The 21,399-nt window shown below is 34.3% G+C and overlaps 1 protein-coding gene and 2 pseudogenes across 1 annotated transcript; 1 reads left to right on the top strand and 2 right to left on the bottom strand.

Annotated features, from left to right (window-relative positions):
• Positions 1 to 3,259: 3,259 nt before the first annotated feature.
• Positions 3,260 to 5,131, bottom strand: LOC125198679 (annotated as a pseudogene).
• A 3,131-nt stretch (positions 5,132 to 8,262) lies between these two features.
• LOC125198678 lies at positions 8,263 to 9,787 on the bottom strand (annotated as a pseudogene).
• Positions 9,788 to 11,528: 1,741 nt separating this feature from the next.
• LOC125198677 (AP-2 complex subunit alpha-2-like) lies at positions 11,529 to 20,293 on the top strand. Its single transcript, XM_048096989.1, has 20 exons — positions 11,529 to 11,542; positions 12,009 to 12,306; positions 13,198 to 13,338; positions 13,967 to 14,059; positions 14,187 to 14,312; positions 14,490 to 14,551; positions 14,805 to 14,988; positions 15,208 to 15,279; positions 16,297 to 16,398; positions 16,567 to 16,664; positions 16,925 to 17,006; positions 17,110 to 17,198; positions 17,675 to 17,759; positions 17,878 to 17,902; positions 18,711 to 18,799; positions 18,915 to 19,340; positions 19,684 to 19,719; positions 19,832 to 19,966; positions 20,078 to 20,164; positions 20,261 to 20,293. Exons 1-20 carry the CDS (start codon positions 11,529 to 11,531, stop codon positions 20,291 to 20,293), a joined length of 2,277 nt encoding a protein of 758 aa, XP_047952946.1.
• Positions 20,294 to 21,399: the final 1,106 nt, after the last annotated feature.

Raw genomic sequence — 21,399 nt, 5'->3', positions numbered from 1 at the left:
GAGCACCTTGTGCGGCGTCTCCTCCATCAGCTTCTCGCATAGATGCGAGCCGATGAAGCCGCCGGCGCCGATCATGCATATCGTCATCGGCTTTATCGGATTGCCGTCCAGATCTACTCTTCCGGTGGCCATTTTCCGATTGGAATCCCTGAATTCGTAAATTTGGGGAATTGAGATAAATTTGGAGGAGAAAATGCGGATGTATTTAAAGCGGGAAAAAAAAAGGAGGGGGGAGGTATCCAGTCGCTAGGGCCCCACTCGCTTCCCAGACGTCTAATCATCACTCGCCTAATCATTTCCGTTCAATCTACTCGCTCTTGCTTGCGGCCACGTGGAACGTTGGAAATTGGTAATTAAGATATTTGTAACTTTGCACGCGGTATTTAAAAATTTTCAATTCGAATATTTACCAAAATAGTATTCAGATGATACGATGACTTAATTAGACACCAAAATTACATCGTAATAATTTAATTTTTATAATTATGTGATATTCTAGATTACATAATAAATGGTTGGAAAGTCATTAATCGGTATTAATTGATCATAATCTGATTTTCTTCTATCAATCAAAAAATTAATTGTTTTATTCTATAGTGTACTCATTTGATTTGAATATTTTTTATATAGAATATAAAAGTAAGAGATGGTTTAAATACTCTGTAACTTCAAATAATAAAGGAGTAACAAATTAAACTTTATTTTTTATAGTGCCGGTAGTTTATAAAATAATAATATGCCGGTGGCTATTACGCATTGAAGCAAATGAGCTGTCGGTTTCTCTTAAATACGTGGATCTTATCTTTTTCGCCAATTTGAAATCAAATACTGCTACTAACGTCAGACATTTAACTAATTACTCGATAATTAATCACTGCTATAATGCCATTTCGGATCCCATGTTGCACTAGTAGTACTTTATAATTTGTTAAATTGTCCTAAAATCATACTCTTACAATTTTTTAAATTAATTATAAAATTATGAAATTCTAATTTGTTATCAATTATTTCGTGATGAATTTTTAGTGAAATTATATCTAATATATTATTTTTTTCAAAGTTGTGGTAGCAATCATAATTCAACTAAATTTTATGTGTTTTTAGGCAATTAAAAATATATTTTTTCTATATTTAGCTAATAAATGTGGATAATTAATCCGTGACAGGGCCGATTAATCACCTTAATATTACTTTTAATGTCATATACAAGTTAATTATTACTATAGTGCGTATAATTGATTAAGATACGTCCTTTTATTCCTTTATTTATGATGAGTTTTTAAGTGTTCAAATCTAGTCCTAATGTGAATTAGAAGTAACATGTTATTAGTCATTTAAATAGGAACCATGCAAATAATTACGTGTCTCCAGCTAATGACAACTAACAATAGTTTGGCATACATAAATAATTGATTTCTGCCTTGACAATAGAGTGAAGAAGGCGACAAATAAAATAAAATCCCATGCTACATCTTTCATTAAATAATTGTTTTTGTTCCCTGAAACCAATAATCAAAAAATTTACTACTGCTACTATACTATATAGTACTACATTGGAGTCACTACTAAATAGGGAAGCGACTCACATCAAACTTGTCATATTCAACTCATTTTAACATAAATCTCCATTAAATATTGATTTTACTCTAACCATTTCACTAAACTCAAACTTAAAAGAATATTTTCTATATTATGCATTTTTTACTCACAAAATTTGAAAAACTTTTAGATATTGATTTAGTATAAACCTAAAGATAGGTATTTTTTTCTCAAAAACCAAAAATAGGATTGGTTTTTGAATATTATTAGAGCTAAATACCTATCTAATTTTAGGTTTTAATGTACCCTTGGAGATGGTTTAAGATACAATTTTATTGAGCTTATAACCTCACCTCCTTCAAAGTGTTTGACAAAATAAGCTTCTAAACATCATACTATAGTCTATACACTATATAAAAAGAAAACCTTCAAGAACTTATACAATCATTATAAAAATAATTCCTTAATTTATCTTTTCACAATCTTCATGATTATTCTATAATTTATAGACTCTTAGAAATATTTTAAAATAAGGCAAAACAAGCCCATTTCTCGTCCACACACCTAGTGCACATTATTCACATGCATCGAATTGTAAAACAGTATAAATATGTCAGTAAATAATTAGAGTTAATACTTAAAAGCTCTTCTTATTTAAAGTGGATATTTATATAAAAATCAGAATTGTATTTAAAAATATAAAAAATTGAGAAAAATATGAAAGTGAAGTCCGTGCTCGTGCCACCGACACATTAATAAAAAAGGCACAAGGAGGAAACCGCATATCTAGTGGACGTAGAGAAATGAATAGAATCCAAAGATCCTACGCGCGTAGAAGAAAGCGTGTATGCACCTTCGCGGAAATAGTGACGTTTTAATGGCCCATTTCACCATATGCACATAAAACGTGTTAACTTTCGCTTTCTTCTTGATTCACCACTAGATTGTTAATTGGCTTAATTCTAAAAAAATTAGTTTATCTTATATTTTCCAAAATTTAAATAACATGTTACTAAGTTTCAAAAGTTATCGATTATTTTATTTGACCAAATTTGTTTATTCTTTTTATGTTAGTTTCTTAGGTTCAAAACAAAATCATTTAATCGGGCACGTTATTACATTAATACACTATCATTTCATTGATATCACCAAAAAAATTTACGCGTGAATACTATTTTAGCATCAATTTTGCCCCCCAAAAAAGTTAAATAGCAAGATGATTAAGAATTTTTGAAACTTTGTGGTTTATCATTCAAATTTTAAAAGCAAGCATGAGTGCGATCCGAAATTTTATATACCGAGTCAAACATATAGATAAAGGCATTTTAAGGGTCGGATCAGAAATTTTATACCGAGGCAAACATATAGATAAAGGCATTTTAAGGATCTCTACGAAGAGGCATATATAAGGGTATTTAAAAAAAAATTACAAATTGCTCAAAATAGCACAAACGAATTTTTTTAAGAGGGGCATTTGCCCCTTGTGGAACTTATGTACATCCGTCACTGGCACGTAGTAAACTAAAAAATTGACCAAAATTTCGTAGTAATAATTTTATTGTTAATTAACCCCTATCGACAATGGGCAGGACTTAGGAGTATAGTTTTGGCTAAAATACTCATGGTATAAAAATTCATCACTTTAACATACAAACTATAGAATAAAAAGATTGATTTGCAATTTGACATGACATAACATAAACAATAAACAATCAAGAAATAAAACAGGAGACCATACTACATATTCCCATCAACAGAATTCCAAATTGCAAATCTAAGACTAGTTAGTCATTAGTTAAGGTCCAACAAAAAATCTTAAGCATACCATCAAATGCTAAACTGCACAAACTTCACATATACTAACATGTCTTAGGTCAGAAAGTACCAAGTTTCCTGGACTTGACTTACTAAGAAACAGGCCCAAGGTAGTCTCCCTCGAGGCTGCCTACAACTCGAAAATCTTTCTCAATCTCGATAAACTTCTCTCCGATCACCAGGAACCGCAGCACCACGCCCTTCTCGATCTTTGAGGACTTACCATTCATGAAGTAGGGGTTTTCCCGGGCACGAATTGGTAGTCATCCATTTTCTGGTGGGAGAGAAAGATGGTCTCGACTGGTCCACACCTCAGGAACACGCCCGGCTTTAGGATTTTGTGGACAACGCTTCCAAGATTTCACCTGGCAGAACCTTGAAGGTTATGCAGCTGAAATCTACAGGAAAGATAACATCACCTGACTGCTTCCGGACCTTCCCTCTCCAATCTTCCCCACTGTGCTCAATGCAAGGAAATAGCCGAGGTCCTTAGTAGCCTTCTTGGCTGCAAAATCAGCCATGAGGCGAGTGATTATAGCTTTTGAAGCATCAGACCTCCTGCATCGAGGCTCTCAGCAGGAATCAAAACATTCCATGACAAATTCGACTTGAGATACATCTTCCTTTGGTGCCACCTACCGTGAACAAAAAAATGAGTTTAGAAATATCTACCTTTCTGGAAATGAAAGCATAGTAGTGAAAGACTAAGCGGGCATAGTCAAAACTGTGATGTTTCTATCTGAAGAAAACTGTGGTTTAAGAAGACGAAGAAGGAAAGAGTAGTGCGCTGGCAAGATTAAACTGCAACTGATTAGTCCATTAAATGAAAGGAATAATACATATATTCAGAAAAAAGGGAGCACCAAGAAATTTTGTTCCTAGTTTTAGAAATTTTGGTTCTGAGTAAAGCAAAGCATAGACAGACTATCTTCAGCTGTGCTAAGCTCCCACGACAGGAAGAACTTTGAGCAATAATGTACTAGTACTACAGCTGCATCCTCCTAAAAGCTAACAATTTAGAGTTGAATGAGGATCCTAACTGCATTTTCCTCGAGTTGAAAATCCCCAAATCGCCACGCTTGCAGCAAGACCAAGCTTCTTGATAGTGTCATTTGGATTATTCAATAAGCTTGTTAGAGCTAAGTTCTATGGAAGAAGCAAAATGCAGGCATTGGTTTAGTATCCTCATATATATGCTATATTTCCTTCTATTTCTTTCCTTCCACATTTCATTTCCATTGAGATGCAATTGTAGTTTACATTAAAGGTTTTGACAACAAATGTATAATCCATATGAACAACAACTGAATTGCCCAAACACAAAGAGCCTTGAATATTATCGAGTTAAGCTCACACTACATTCAGCGTCACTAACAACAGTTTTATCTAAAATACCTAATTAAGAAAAGAGGCGGCATTTCATTCTAGGATGCGATAAATTACAATTATCAACGGAAAAAGAGGCTGAAATTTAGTGTTTATGCGGCGAAATTTTCCTAGAGAATGTGTAATCATGAACAAGAGAGAATTTAATTGCGATCCAATTGAGGAATTAAACAAAGAGTAAAAATTTTAACAATTCGCAGTTCTACGAGAAATTACAGGAACAGCATGCACGATTTGTTAAAGAGAATCAAAATTATAATCGATTGGAATCAGCTGCGGCGAAACCTGATGAGCTTGAATCACGCGAAATGCAGTTTTCGCCTTCTCTGTGAACTCTTTGACTCTGTTAGAGTGTGTGAACTGTGTGTTCGTAGTTTGAAATGCCGAATTTGTTGTACCGAGTGTCGAATACATTTGGAGGATTTGACCATTTTAGCCCCACAAAGATTAATTCTATAGCAATAAAAATTAGTATAGGTGATTTGTTGCATGTTTTATTTACTTTGATTATATAAATTTTATTATTAGTGCCAATAATTTACAAATTACATTAAAATAAATTAAAACTTTATCTATTAAATTGCAGTTATTAACATTAAATATATAGATTTTTGACATTTAAGTAATCAATATTTTTTAAGATTAAAAATACAAAACAAAACAAAACAAAATAAATGATATCAACATTAGTCAACAAAAGTTTTGCTCACAAGTAGTAGCATTCAAATAGGATGTGTAACATAACATTTTTCACTGCCTTAAGTTTTTCTTACCATTACTAATAATATTAGGATAATTTGATAAACCTTTTGAGTTCGAATTCAATTCCAAATTCAAATCATCTAAATTCAACAACTTGATTCAGCGGTCAAAATAATTGAAATTTCAAATAATTGGAAGTACTTCGTAACCCACATTATGCACACGCGCGCGCACACACACAATATTGTATACTCACGCACACCGGACATACACACAAATATTGCATACTCACGCACACTGGACATACACACACTATTGCATACTCACGCACTACTCGGACATACACGCACAATACTCACACTTCAATCGAACACACACGTTTTAAACATACTAATACACATACTACCCACACATAATGAAAATATAACTCACACACTGCAAACAATTTAGAAAGATTTGTCATATACTAGTAGTATATTATTATTCCATTTATCCTCTGAAAATAGAAAGTTTATTTTTTAGATTATTTCTTTCTCTTTAATGAGGTGAGATATATTGTCCACTAACACACTTGTTTATATTTTTTCTTGTTTTACCAATTTGCATGACATTTGCTTTTTAAAAGTTTCTATTTTTAGAGGACGGGAAAAATATAATTTTACCATGTTATATTCGAACCGGTGAAAATATAATCTGATATTTTTCGATACATACGTATTTTGTGTATTTACTAGTTAACAAAGAAGTCCATTTGCACAAGTAAAAATGCATTTTTTTGTGAAGCTAAATTTTTGTAATGCTGACTAATGGAGTACATAATATCAAGAAAATACACATGTAATTTTTACAAAATTCAAGATGATCCTACTTTATTTTTATGGAGAAGCTTTGAATTATGACTTTCAGTTTGCCAGCTCAATCTCCAATAACATGTGTGATTGCCTCATTTGCTTGCCAAAATTTATCACGTCATGTTTTTATAAATTGAGCTGCAACTGACCCCAGCCATAACTGTCTAAATAAATGAAGTGAATTGACATTTGACCCATACCAAATTAAATAGTGTCTCTCACTATCACAGCTCAATTTCGCCAAGAGATTGTGATATTACTAAAGTTTGAAAATTATTCCAAAGTTTGGGTTCATTTTAATAAGTACTAGTAGTAAATGACTTGCAATTTGCAAAAACATGGAGTAGTTAAAGTGTATCTTGGCAAAATCATCGAACAACAGCTGATAAGTACTCACAACAAATTAACAATATAACATGCCATAAAAGCAATTGTACCACAAATTCAAAATAAGATGTATTGTTGCAATGTGACATTTATCCCGACAATAATTAGGGCATTTAACCGTTAAAATTGAAAGAAATCCAATCCACTAATGAAATTAATATTTCCTCAAAAATATACTCCATAATAAATCTAGAAAAATATTAGTACTATGTACATTCCTTAATCACTAATCGTTTAATCCCGTTTAATACTATGTTTATTGTTATTTGTTTGTTTTATTTGATTCTATCATCTTAAAAATTGTTGTTGATAACAAAAAATAAACTTGGTTCTTTATTAATTACAGAAAAGGTGAATAAAGTGAATACTGAATTTTAATTAATTTGTCAAATTAATGACGTTAATATAACTTTTGAGGTAAAATAAAACATACTATCGTGGATTAAACAAATATGATTATCGCGGATAAATCGAGAGCCATGCTACATAAGATATACACAGTACAATAGATTTAACAACTTGTTCTAAATTTCAAGGCCATAAAATTGAAGTCGATATTAGATGAAACATCAGCTGCATGGAAGTACTTATCTAATCTAAATGTGTGCAGAAGCAAAATCAACTGCATCTTGGTACATGGGTGAAGATGCCAAGAGCTTTAATTATTGAACCCGCTCAGTTTGGCCCACTCTATGAACTGCACTCCACCGTAATAGTTATTGGCGAACCGTATGCCCACGGTGAAAGGCTTGGCAACCTGTGGATTCGAGCTTCACGAGATTTTCCAATCCATTTATAATTTGATAACGGACGTTTGAGGAAATTCGAGAAAAACACCTGCAAACATATACAGACAGTGTGAGACTGCTGCTAAACTGATACCTGATAATCTTGTTTTAATACATTTGAGTTTCTGCGACAATTGGCCAGTAGAAGCTTTTCATATATGTTTTCGTAGTCATAGCTATCAAATAAGTAAATCTTTAAAGAAAACTATCAGGCTATTTGATGTTATCTGAATCATATAGCTGAATCTATAGCCTCCCGAGCAACTAACAACAGGTCGAATATCTTATTGATGATTACATACCCCAGAGAGCAGCACTTTTTATTAAAGGCACGGGTATATCCTCCTCTGACTTCTTGATGCTCCTGTTATGCAGAAAATCGTCTCAGATGAAAAGTGAAATGACCGCCAAGGAAATTTTTGAAATTGATACAAACTTTATCGAAAGATGAGTCAACAACACATGGGTAAAAAGGATTGATTCCTTACAGCAGCAAAGTTTTCGATGATTAATTCCTTACAGATTGTAGGAGTTATTGACTTAAGAGTAAGAAAACTACATTCCTCCACATGGTGCATGTTTGGGATTCATTTTATGCAAGGAGATATTGCTATTCCCAAATCAGACTGAAGAATTATATAGATATATACCTTTTAGCAGTCATGATCGCATTTGCTATGCCTTGGCCGATAATACCACATCCAAAACCAACTGCGCCATATAACCGCCCTACATTCAGAAGAGAATATCACCCATCAGAAATCAAATAACATCAGAATAGCTTAGCTTTTTAACTATAACGAGAGACCATAGGAGAAGATCAGCTTTTGCCTAAACAATGGATCATGATGTGGTACCTTGTAAAATAACGAAGCAGCTCGTTGCTGCAATGAAAATTTAACTCCTGGTCTCTCAGCTTCAAAAACACTGTGCAGCCAATAAATTCATAATCTAAATAAGTTTGAAGTTACTCTGCTATAATATCAGAAAAACATATCCAAAAAAACAAGATGCAGCATCTTGAGACAAATAGACTGCTTCTAGTTTTCTATGGACGTTTGTGATTGTGCAATATCACTGAATCCAGATACAATCAATCAATCTGACTCGGGTTCACATAATCGGAGATTGATAAGTATCTACCTCAGAAGTCCCTTGCATATTTTCTATATTCAATAAATAACCAAAAAGATTTATAATAAAATGCACAAGTGACCTGCTGGGGAGAGCAGCAGTAGCCAGCTGCATACTCCCAAGAAAGCCACTTCCACCGCGTATTGGTTTCTTGCCTATACGCGCATATGGGGCCAGCATACCAACCAAAGCAACGTCAACGACAATACCCACTAACAAATCTGCCATGTACAATTCAAACTCTGCCCAAAACTCCTTCCCTCTTTTTCTATATTCAGCAACAGTTGCACAGCAAGAATCAATTACCACCTGAAACACAACCGAGGATTGCCACATAACCAGCCATATTCTTATTGTTCGCTCACTAAAATCGACATGCATCATAAGGCATACCCTGTTGAACTGTGCAATGGCAAATGCATAAACTCAATCTCACCTCTGTTCCAACTTTAAACAAAAATGATGGATCCGCCAGCATTCGGTTCCGCAGCATCGAGAAATTTCTCATCAGAAACCTAGCGGCCAGCCTGCACTCTGCAAAAATCAATCCAAAAAATGCCAGTAACCAATGTGAAATCAAATAAGTGCAGCAATTTTATTGCTTTCTGATTCAAATTCCGAACTATTAACAAGCATTCTCACCTGGAGATCCAAGTACCTAGTGAGAAAAACCCCTCCGTAGCCCCTCCGCTTTCGCCGCCTCGATCAAATCAGCCGGCAGCACCACGCCGCGGCTCTCTGCCTCCATCAAAACCTCCTCGTAGTTCACGATCGGCCCGAACTCATCTTCACCGCCGCCGTCATCTCCCTCTCCACCACCGCCGCCGCTATCTCCCCCCCCTCCTCCACCGCCGCCGACATCATCGCCACCGTCATCGAGTTTCGGTTCCTCGAAATCCTCCAGCTGACTAGTCTTCCCCGTCGCGGTGTCAGGACCGGCGCATTGTATCCGGAACGGATTCTCGGCGGCGATCCTTAACGACGGCTGATTGGAGGGAGAAAAGTTGGCGAAAACGGTGAATTTGAGAGCGACGTTTCTGCTCGTGCGCTGGTGAGATGAGCAGTGGAGATTCGAGCGGTGAATCCACCCGGCGGAATACAAAGCGACATCGTTTCAGTCGGAAACTGCTGCGGCGGAATTCCACCTGACTGTGTTTGCTTTAGGTTGGACTACTGAGAGTATGAGGTAGTAACCCTAAATAAATGAGTCAAAAACCAGTACCACTATTTATACTCCATTTCCATTGTGTCTAAAGTTAACTTGGCGTGTTTGATTTGGATTCATCTCATTAAGTCTGATTTCTTAAATTTTAAATTCTTTTGTTTGTTTCGATTTTTAATCAAATTAGGGAATGAAATCGAATTCGAAACGAAAGTTATACTCAATCCTAACTTTTCTTATGTATTCTTACATATTTAAACAATATAGTATAGTTTTATTAATAATAATGGTAATAATAATAACATAATAATAGTAATAGTAATAATAATAATAATTACAATATTTTAAAAATAATTTAAAATTATAAATCATACTTAATTTCACTATAAAAAAACTATAATTAAAATTATCATAATTATAACTTATTTTATAATAATTTATAATAATAATAATTTATTAAATAATTAAAATATAATTAAATAATATAAATCATATAATAAATATTTTATTTTATAAATTAACAATTAATCAATAAAGTGATAGTGAAATTTAATTTATAAAATTTATTCAATTATAATATTAGTAAATATTATAATTATAATATAATAATTATTATATTTATTGTTATAATAAATGAGTCGTAATACTCCATGTAACAATAATTATAATTATATTAGTATTATATATTATGATGGATAATCCATATTTACACTATTCATCGTAATAATAAATATATATAATTATTATTATTTCTAATTAATAATATAATAAAAAATTTATAATATTATTCTTTTTATAAATAAAATAATAATAAGTATATTTTTAGTTTGGGTTTAAATTAAATATAAATTTAAAATCTTGATATTTTCCAAACATAGGAAAGTAAAGTTACTAGGAATCATATTTTAGTGATTATTTTAAAATCATTTTCTTTACTTTTCTTTCAGCCAACCAATGTACGTGTATAAGTTTTAAGGAAAGTAATGAAAAATATAAATATAGAAGAACTTGAGTTCTACTATTCCTTTTATTTTATATTAAAATTTATTTGTTATTTTCAACCATTCAATTCTTATTTTATTTTTACTATAAATAATAAATATACGTCACATTCCACTAATTTATTCAATTCTCATTTTATTATTATAAAACTAAGATATAGTATAAATAAGGCTCATCTATGCTCAAATAAAATAAGACTTCTATTATAGAAAAAAGCAAGTATCTTTAAATTTTTTAGAATAAATTGTAAATGTGATGAATTAGTGAAATGTAGGAATAAAAGTTGTAAACAATGAATGAGACACTTAACAATATGGATGGGTGAAAAAAATTGAGACACTTTTGAATTTAATATTTACCTGTACTATTGACTATTCTTTTTAATATTTATCTTTTAATCAAAATCCTAAATACACCATGAATACCATATGCAGTCGTATTGGGCTTATTTTTTTGGGCCCCAAAAAACTCTCTGACTATATGCTTGTAAAAAAGCCTTATTTTGGACACTTTCTCGGCCCATCAGCCCATGTTGTCTCCCAACCTCGTTTCATACACAACTCAAAAAGACGAAAAAACCTACTTCATGCCTGAAAATATTAAATTGGTCAAATTTGGTTTCTGTTGTAGGAAAAGATTATCAATGCATCTTTTTTCAAGGAATATTCAAAATGGTCATCATGACATAGTCACAGCTAGCAATTTATTCATAAAAAGAAAAAAATGTTCTTTAAAAATGTACACACTCAATGTACTTAAACAATGGAATTGCACATGTTAGTGTATAAACTATGGACTAATTGGTACTTAAACAATGGAATTGCATGTCAATTTTCAAATTGAAACATGTTTCCATCCGAACTAAGAGTAAAATAAATAGTAAAATATGTTTTGTTTTTTATAAAAAAAATGATCAATTTATCTGTGATATTTCAAAAACAACTGAAGCTTTTATATTTCACATTTAAAATCAATTCATCTGCAACAATTGAAAAAAAAAAATCCTTAGTAGTTTAATTTTTATATAAATGTCCTTTTTTTTAATTCGAAATACAAATCTATATTATGGGAATTCTTCCGTTACGAAGATTTGACCCGCCACAAAAAAAATTGTAATAAAAATCCAAAATAAAATTAAAATGAAAATTAAAAAAATAGAATAACGAAATTTAGAGAAAAAAAACACCAAAATAAAAGTCTTCTTTGATTGTGCGACGGCTTTTCCCAGTTTTCTCTCTCTAGATCGCACCTCACAACACAGTCTCTATTTCTCGCTCTACGCATCCACACATCGGCGGCGGAATATCACCGGAAAGCTGCGAATTCCGATCATTTTTCTGCTCGCAATTTGATTGAGATCTGCGAATTGATAGACGTCGGATCTGGAGAATTGCTGGATCTGAGAGATGGCGCTTTCCGGCATGGGGGGTTGTCGGTTTTCATCAGCGACATCCGGAATTGTCAGAATAAGGAGCTGGAGCGCCTTCGTGTTGATAAGGAGCTCGGGAACATTCGAACTCGCTTTAAGCACGAAAGGCAAGTTTGTCAGATAGGAAGGTGTTTGTGGCTTTTTTTCTCCGAAATTTTTCTTCATAATTATAGGGGAAATTGGGGCCCGGTTCCAGACGAGCTGGAATTCAGGGTTTCTTTTTATCGTCAATGTAGGTTGAACTGATTGGGGAGTAGTCGTTTGCTCTCGAGTGAGGAGGTGTTTTAAGGGGTTTATAGGCTGGTTTTGGGGGTTTTGGATTTTGAGGATTGGTTATTTGCTGAGTCCAGGGGGTTTGGGGGTTTTCTAAGCTGTGTTCCCAGATAGCTTGTTTGGGGAAGATGAGTTTTAGCTTCTTGAATACTTGCATTGTTGAATGAATGCATTCTGTATTTTTGGTGATTAGAATTATATGTTCCAGGAATTAGTTATAAAACTTTTAAAACATGTTGATGTTTTTTCTTACTCTGACGAGGGGGCGCTGATTTTCGAAGCCTGGCTTGTATTGCTGCATTAAAAGGCCAGGAAATGTACATTTTGGAAGGGAATTAGTTTTGGATCGTAACTTCATTAAAACTGCCTCAAAATGGTTCTGATTGTCTTCTGTAGAGAGTTAGAAATTCAATCAAGTTGAACAATGTTCATTGATGCAATTTTAATGTAAACCCAAACAATGATTACAGGTTCTGTTAAATCATCGCGTTTTTTTATTCCATAAGATCTGTTGCTCCGATGCAAACGGTTATGCTCCCTCCAGTTAAAAAACTGATAATGATCTAAGAGACAACAGGAAAAAAGGGGAAAGTGATGTAGATTTATTAGATAGCCTAGATTTGAAAAAAAGAGGTATTCATGAATTTGTTCAACACCCTTCTGATTGTACTGTACTTTTGAGGATAGGCATGTAATCTTTAAGTAAAAAAGCATTTGTCCTCATTGTAGGCTTCTGATGCATTGCTCAGTGTTTCAACCGGGGTAGCATTATTATCCATGGAATTAGATGAATCTATAAATGACAATGTTCTTATGGCTCTTGTCTCCCCCCATCTCTGTTCTTTATGGAAGCCTCCATTTGGAAAAAGGGTTTCTATTTGTGTGTAGTTCATAGATTAGACAAAGTTGTTAATTTTCTAGGAATTTTCCCCCGCCCGTTTAAAAGCCCTTTAAAAAAGAGGAAAAGCTATGATTGGGAAAGAATAGGATTTTTAAAAAGGGTTTCCATTTTATTGGATTGCTCCGTAAAGTTTGGTTCCTTAAAAGTGAATGGCTCATCTTATTCAAGGAAAAATTTTTAGGGTTGGTCAAGGAAAGCAATTTTATCAATGTGAAAATAGGCAAAAACTTTTTGCTCTTGTCTTTTCTTTTAAAATGCCTATTTCTGTTCCCAAACCATTGAAGAGGGAAATTGAGAAATTAAAAGTTAGAAAAGCTCAATTTTAAGTGGCAGAAATAACTGATTGTGCATGGTCTTGGTCTCATTTAATACTCCCGAAACAAAGTGTAAACATATGAAGATATGAAATAGTCAGTCTTTTTCCCCAATGAGAAATTAATTAAAGTGAATTCATGATCTTTGTATGCCAATGTCCATCCAGTTTTCATGCTACCTTAGTAAGCTTTGGGCTAGAAGTGACTCAAACCTTTAAAATTTGTTATTTCTCGTGGAGTGTAAAAGCTTTGCTTATTTTTATTTTATTTGTTTACTGAACAGGGATTGTCACCTTATGAGAAGAAGAAATATGTCTGGAAAATGCTTTACATTTATATGCTAGGATATGATGTTGATTTTGGCCACATGGAAGCTGTATTTTTTAATATTTTGCACCAAAGTATCCTGAAAACAGGTATTGGTTGCAGAAAAAATCAAAAAAGGAATTTGGGGGTATTGTCCATCACTTGCCAAATGTTTTACACATTCTGAGTTGCTGCAGGTTGGCTACATTGTGACATCATGTCTTCTAAATGAGAACCATGATTTCCTGAGATTAGCAATTAATACTGTCCGCAATGACATTATTGGCCGCAATGAGACTTTTCAGTGTCTTGCCTTGACATTGGTATGTGTCGATTAAGTCTCTTTTCCTGATAACTCTTTATAAATAGTTGATGCTACTACCATATGGTTGGCATAATAATTTTACTGTTCTGCCTCAAAAGCTCTTTATGTTCCCCTCATGTATTTTCCTCACTAACTCCTGCTTATACCATCTGGATTTCTGATCATAACTGTTAAGGTTGGAAACATTGGTGGGAGAGAATTTGCTGATCTCTGGCTCCTGATGTTCAAAAATTACTTGTAAGTGTACACTTCTGAAGGTATTATGTTCGGTGACCTAATAAATGTTGCTGAAAGTTCCTATTTATTTAGTATCTAGCAGTTGCAGACCGCTTGTTAGGAAGAAGGCAGCACTATGTCTGCTGCGCCTCTTTAGAAAAATCCTGACGTGGTTAATGTGGATGGCTGGTAAAGCATCTACTTGTCAATCTCTGTTAGGCTTGTTGATCAGATGAAAGAATCTAATAGCAGTCCTCTTCCTCATAATTGACAGGTCGGACCGGATGGCACAGCTATTAGATGAACGTGATTTAGGAGTCTTGACTTCTTCTATGAGCCTCTTAGTTGCTTTAGTGTCAACAACCATGAGGCGTACTGGAGTTGTCTACCAAAATGTGTTAAGACCCTGGAAAGACTTGCTAGAAATCAGGATATTCCACAAGAATACACTTATTATGGTATTCCTTCGCCTTGGCTTCAGGTTTGTGCTTTTCTTGACACTATTTCCTTAGAAAGGGTGCCCTAAAAAATTTAGGATATAAATAAATTTTCTTGGTTGGATTTTATTTATCGGATTTAGATATTTCTGAATTTCTAGTTTCAAGTAGGAGCAAATTTTTGGAATTTCATTATTCAAATTATCTAACCATTTGCTTGTGTCCGTTCTTGCACTGCAGGTTAAGACTATGAGGGCTCTCCAATATTTTCCAACTGTTGAAGATCCAAATACGAGGAGGTCATTGTTTGAGGTCTGATATTCTTTTTTATCTTTTGGCTGTTCTGGTGTGGTTTGGTTTCTATCTTCAATTTGTAGTTGTCAGCCTCCCCTCCCATTTTATGTTGTTGTATTGGTTTCCGTAGATGCATATTGGTGTTTGTGTCAAAATTGAATAGGGTTTGGATGTTATGATTTTTCCTACCTTTTGGGGAAAATTAAGAATTAAATGTTTTGTAAACAAAAAAGATAAATGTTTAAACCCAGTTGTAATTTTTATGTTACTTTCTGTTTTTTGGGTTTTCGATGGAATTTTTATGGGCCCCATTAAACATGAATCGATTCGTTTCCAGGGGTGCCTACCCAAAGGTGTAATTTAAATTTTAGGATTTCCATTGTTTTAATTTTTTTTAAGATGTGATTAGAGTTGAAAAATTTTAAAACAATAGTATATTGTGTAGAAAGAATGATCTAATGTGTGATTTGGGAAAATTTTTCGAACCCAAAAAAACCCCTTGGCTTTTTATTTTCAAATTTTGCTATTTGCTTATATAATTGTTTTTTAAAAATTGAAATTTTTTTGTTGGTTTTTTGTTATGATCTTTCTTATTGGCTGTTATGGTTCTGGATACTAATGGGAACTGATTTGTGAAAAATGTAAACAAGAATAATGCATCACTGTTCTTTGAAGCTCTTGCTCGTAAGTAATTCTGTTAAATCTTTAGTTTTGAAGCAGCAGTCTTCAATATGTTTTCTACTCTTCTGTATGTCTGGAGCTTATACTCATTTGCCTTTAAAATTTCTATCTATATTGGTATTTATACTGTTATTAGTCTGACATCAATTCATGCCTTGGCTCCATGGGTTCATGAAGCTGTGATTCCTGTCTCCAGGGGTGCCTAACCTCGAGAACTGTACTTTTCTTTGATATTGAAATATTGAATTACGAAGGCTCTCTGAACATGCAAAATGATGTCTTATCAGTTTATTCCTTTTAAGATGTGTTATTAGAGTTGTCAATAACTTGTGGACCTAAACTTCTTATATGCAGGTCATGCATCTTGATGCTGAGAAAGAAATGATGTCTCAATGTGTTGCACTGCTTGGAAAATTTATTGCTGTTCGTGAACCTAATATAAGATACCTTGGCTTGGTTAGATCTTCGCTCACTATATTGCTACTTGCTCCCTGTTTTTTGTTTCTTTAACACAAGATTGAATATTTTTTTTTAAGGTTATATTGTTGGAATCCTAAAAATTGTCTTATCAAGACTCTGCATAATTGTGGTCCTGATTGCAAAGATTTTGGTTGTTTAATGCAGGAGAACATGACTCGGATGTTGATGGTCACAGATGTGCAAGATATTATTAAAAGACATCAAGCTCAGATCATTACTTCACTGAAGGATCCCGATATCAGGTTACCTTTACTATTTTCATGCTTGTTGAGTGTTGAAGACTTAAATAACCACTCACCATTAGTTATCGTATATAAATAAACGATAGAGTTGCTTCCACCTATAAAGAGGCACATGTCATGACCATGATTATGTCTTTATTTGGATTTTACAAATGTTTTGTAATTAAGAAGTTATTGAGCAAGGGATTCTCCTTTTCTCTTGAAGTATTTTTCTAGCTTTGACAGTTACACACATATCTAACCATGCTTTATTCTAACAGTATCAGGGGACGTGCCCTTGATTTGCTGTATGGCATGTGTGATGTTTCAAATGCAAAGGACATAGTTGAAGAATTATTACAGGTGCACATGAATTACAAGCTTGTAGTGAATGCATTAAAAACCTTTATTGGTTGATATAACCAACAAGGAAAGTAATACATGCTTGGCCATCATCTGGTTTCAGTATCTTAGCACAGCAGACTTTGCAATGCGGGAAGAATTGTCACTTAAAGCTGCAATTCTTGCAGAGAAGTTTGCCCCAGACTTGTCATGGTATGAAATTGATTCATAAAGGCTATTCATTTACACTTGAGAATAAGTTGGGTTTGAGTTAGAGAACAGATAAATAAGCCCGCCATAGTCATGTGACGATTTTATGAGTGATTATTTTCCTTTCCCTTACTAATTGGAGAGTTAAGCAAGAAGTGAGAGTAAGTGTCTTTTTAATTGCTTACACCAGAGGTGAATTTTAATTTTCTTTAAATCAGTTCTATGCGCAGTTATGAAAATTTTGTTGTGAATTTGTAAAACCTTACCCAAAGTTTCTTTTTGCAACAAGTAAAAGCTAGATATTTATGTCATTATGTGATCAATTTCTTTGCAAACTATGCATATGAAATATCTCGGCGTGTGTAGACTTTGCTACAGTTTTATTTAGGAGTCATAGTCATACACAAGGAAGTTACTTGATCTACTTTTTCAGTGACATATTTCTCCTCCCTTTCAGGTATGTGGATGTGATTCTTCAGCTTTATAGATAAGGCAGGGGATTTCGTAAGCGATGACATTTGGTTCCGTGTCGTGCAGTTCGTTACAAATAATGAGGATTTACAGGTAACTGACACAGCTTTCAGTTCTCATGTTATTTCTGTAACTGCTAGTTGATGTAGCTAATAATTGATAAATGAACTTTCACACAACTTGTTTTGTATATTCATGCTCTATCTTCCAGCCGTATGCAGCTATGAAAGCCGAGAGTACCTTGACAAGCCTGCCATTCATGAGACAATGGTGAAGGTGTGTAACTCACCTCATTGTTGCAATTTTTACTACGGAGTATTATTTTAAAAGAAGATAATTATTGACTGCATATAGAATGTTTAAGATTCCTATACAAGTTCTTTATACATCTACTATTGCCATAAAATAAACTAGTTATATATCTGCTCCCATCATATAATTCTTCAGTTGTTTACAATTGTCATTACAAATTTACATGCACCAACTAGGTATTGTGGATAGGCTGATGCCAAATTCAATAGTCAAAAGAAGATCGGTTAATAAAGTCTAGTATATTTTGGTTTTTGGATTTTGCATCTGTCTAGAATCTCTAGTGAGCCAATTTCATCTAACACTTCATTTAAATGATTTTATGATATCATAGGTCAGTGCATATATCCTTGGAGAATATAGTCATCTTCTAGGCAGACGTCCAGGATGGAGTCCAGGAAATTTTCAACATTATACATGAGAAACTACCCACTGTTTCGTAAGGCCTACCCTTATATACCTCTTTATATGTCCTAACTTCTGTATTATGTCTAACTAAATCATATACGACCAGGACACCAACAATTTCTATCCTTCTTTCCACGTATGCAAAGATTTTAATGACACTCAACCCCTGACGAGGAGCTACAGAAGCAAATCTGGGCATTTCAGAAAGTAATTACATGAAACAATTTATCTAGTTAGTTTTTATTTATGTTTTATGTTCTGGTTTTCCATTGAGGTAAGAAGATTGTGTGTTCCAGGTATGAGAGTTGTATTGATGCTGAAATACAGCAACGGCAGTTGAATATCTAGCTTTGAGCATGAAAGGTGCAGCTCTAATGGATATACTTGCTGAAATGCCAAAGTTCCCTGAAAGACAGGTTGGAATTGGATATTGACTTAGTATTGGTTATTTATCTATTATGTCGCATGATCATTTGCTAATGTAACATATCTATTTACTAACAATCTGATGGTGACAATCTTTGGTTATAGTCATCATTGATAAGAAAAGCTGAAGATTCTGAGGCTGATACAGCTGAGCAAAGTGCAATTAAATTGCGGGCACAGCAGCACACCTCTAATGCTTTGGTACTTACTGATCAACCCCTGCAATGGGACCCAACCTGCACCCCAGCTTGGTCTTGTGAAGGTGCCTACCATGAATACACGGTGAGATATCATTCTGTAGATTCTGACTGGACTCACTTCTTAAATGAAAGTTTTGAATATGTATCCAATAAGCAAATATGTGGCAGGACTGAAAGCACCTCTGGACAAGGATTAGCAATGAAAAATGGGACTTTGGCAGTAGTGGATCCCCAACCTCCTAGTACACCGTCTCCTGACCTCCTTGGAGATCTTTTAGGGCCATTAGCTATTGAAGGCCCACCAGGTACTGCTCCTCAATCTGATCCAAGTGTACCTTCCAGTTTGGAAGGTGGTTCAATCTAGATGATTTAGCCCTTGCACCTGTTGAAGAGCAGACTAGTACAGTTCAGGTATCATTTTCTTCTATTTTGTATGTAATAGTAATATATACTTGTTTCATAAGTATAGTATGCATTCTGGGAAAATTAACATGTTAGAATTTTGTTTGATAATTTGTAGTGCTGTGTTGGGTTTTATCTTCTGGGCTGGTGCAAAAGAACTTCACTGTTACCTACTTCTGTCTGCAGCTTATATTTCTCTTCTTCTTACTTTCCCTTTGATACTTGCAGCCAATTGGTGATATTGGGGAAAAATTCGTGCATTATGCCTGAAGGATAGTGGTGTTCTATATGAGGATGTCAATATCCAGGTGCACTTTATCATTTCCTTATTCAGTTTCACAGGGCATATTTTTCAGTATCAATATATGAGCATGAGCTAAACATTGTTTCCTAGTTACTTCAACCTTTGTTGTGTTGCAGATTGGCATAAAAGCTGACTGGCGAGGTCATCAAGGTAGAGTTATTCTCTTCTTGGGAAATAAGAACACTGCCCCTTTAGTGTCAGTGCAAGCGTTGATATTGCCCCCATCACATCTAAAGACAGAGCTCTCACTAGTACCGGATACTATTCCCCAGTGCAGGTTGAATCTCTAAAATATCTTTTGCTGGATTTTGCTCAGTTCCTATATCGGTTTCAATGTTGAAAGTAAATCGTTCCCCCCTCAGGTTCAATGTCCACTTGAAGTAGTCAACCTCCAACCAAGCAGAGATTCAGCTGTGCTGGACTTCTCTTACAAGTTTGGAGCCAATCTGGTATTATTCAGAACCATACCTATAATCAAAATATAAATCAAGGTCCTTGAGTTGGAACTGTTAATTTTTCATTAAAGTAATACATTGCATGAACAGGTCAATGTAAAACTTCGCCTTCCGCTGTCTTGAACAAGTTTCTTCAGCCAATTTTGGTTTCTCCTAAGAATTTTTCCCACAATGGAGATCCCTCTCAGGCCCTCCACTGAAGCCAAGGTAGTATGTGCCTTTTGAACGAAGTTAATCCTTTCCCTTTCACTCCTATGTTAGATCTACTTGTGCCTTACCTTCTTTCGGCACTCACCAGGTTAGAGGTGTAAGACCAATGCTGTTGCAGAAATGGCGAACTTTTTTAAATTTTTGCACCTGACAGTTTCCCCTGGCCTTGTAGGTGCTTCATTTCAAAAATTCCCCCTTTTGTTTTTTGCCTCTTATACTGAACACTACTACATTTTTTATTTTCCATCCAGGACCCCAAATCAATAATTTAGTTGTGAAAACATTCTACTCTAAAAGCACTAGAATGCTATGTTTTATGCTTTCTAAATATTACATGCACATTTTCATTGAAATAGAAAATTTATTTTCGGTCTTTCAGCTGATATGGAAAGTTAACCCAAAAGGATAATTTCTTAATGACTGACACTTTTATTCCTATATTTTCGGGTATTATCATCAGAAAAGAAAAAAACAGATCCAGGAAGAAACAGTTGGATGACCGTTTGCATCAGGAGATCCAACCTGACATTCGAGTTGCATATCTAATTTTTAAGTTCATTACCCCACTACCACTTGAGATTATCTGGGGTTTAAATTTGAGTTCTTCATATTTTCAGATTGAAGGGTTCGAAGGAACAATTAATCAGCATCCCTGTTCCTTCCGGGGCCCCGCACCTATCCCCTCCACACAGGGAAACCCACCCACCCATCCTCTGATCCTGGGCTTTTTTGTTTTTGCTTTGAGTGGGGTATCATTCATACACAATGTTTCTAAAACCTTTAACCAATGTCCATAAAAAAAAGTTGTCGCTTTTCCCCTCCTTGTCAGTTGGGATGTTTTAATGATAAATCAGGGTCGGGCGGTGAAACCAGTGAACACGGGGGAGTTGGAATAGCGGAGGCTTTTTTGTTTTAATATTCTTTTGCACAACTAGATTTGTGCTTTGCGAGGGTTTTTCCCCATTTTCCAGGTGTGAGGCTATCATATTCTTGTTTCTTTCATTTTTTTTGTGTTGTCT

This window comes from Salvia hispanica, unplaced genomic scaffold (assembly GCF_023119035.1).
Source record: "Salvia hispanica cultivar TCC Black 2014 unplaced genomic scaffold, UniMelb_Shisp_WGS_1.0 HiC_scaffold_187, whole genome shotgun sequence".
Taxonomy (NCBI): Eukaryota; Viridiplantae; Streptophyta; class Magnoliopsida; order Lamiales; family Lamiaceae; genus Salvia; species Salvia hispanica.
This window is presented reverse-complemented; position numbering and strand designations above follow the sequence as displayed.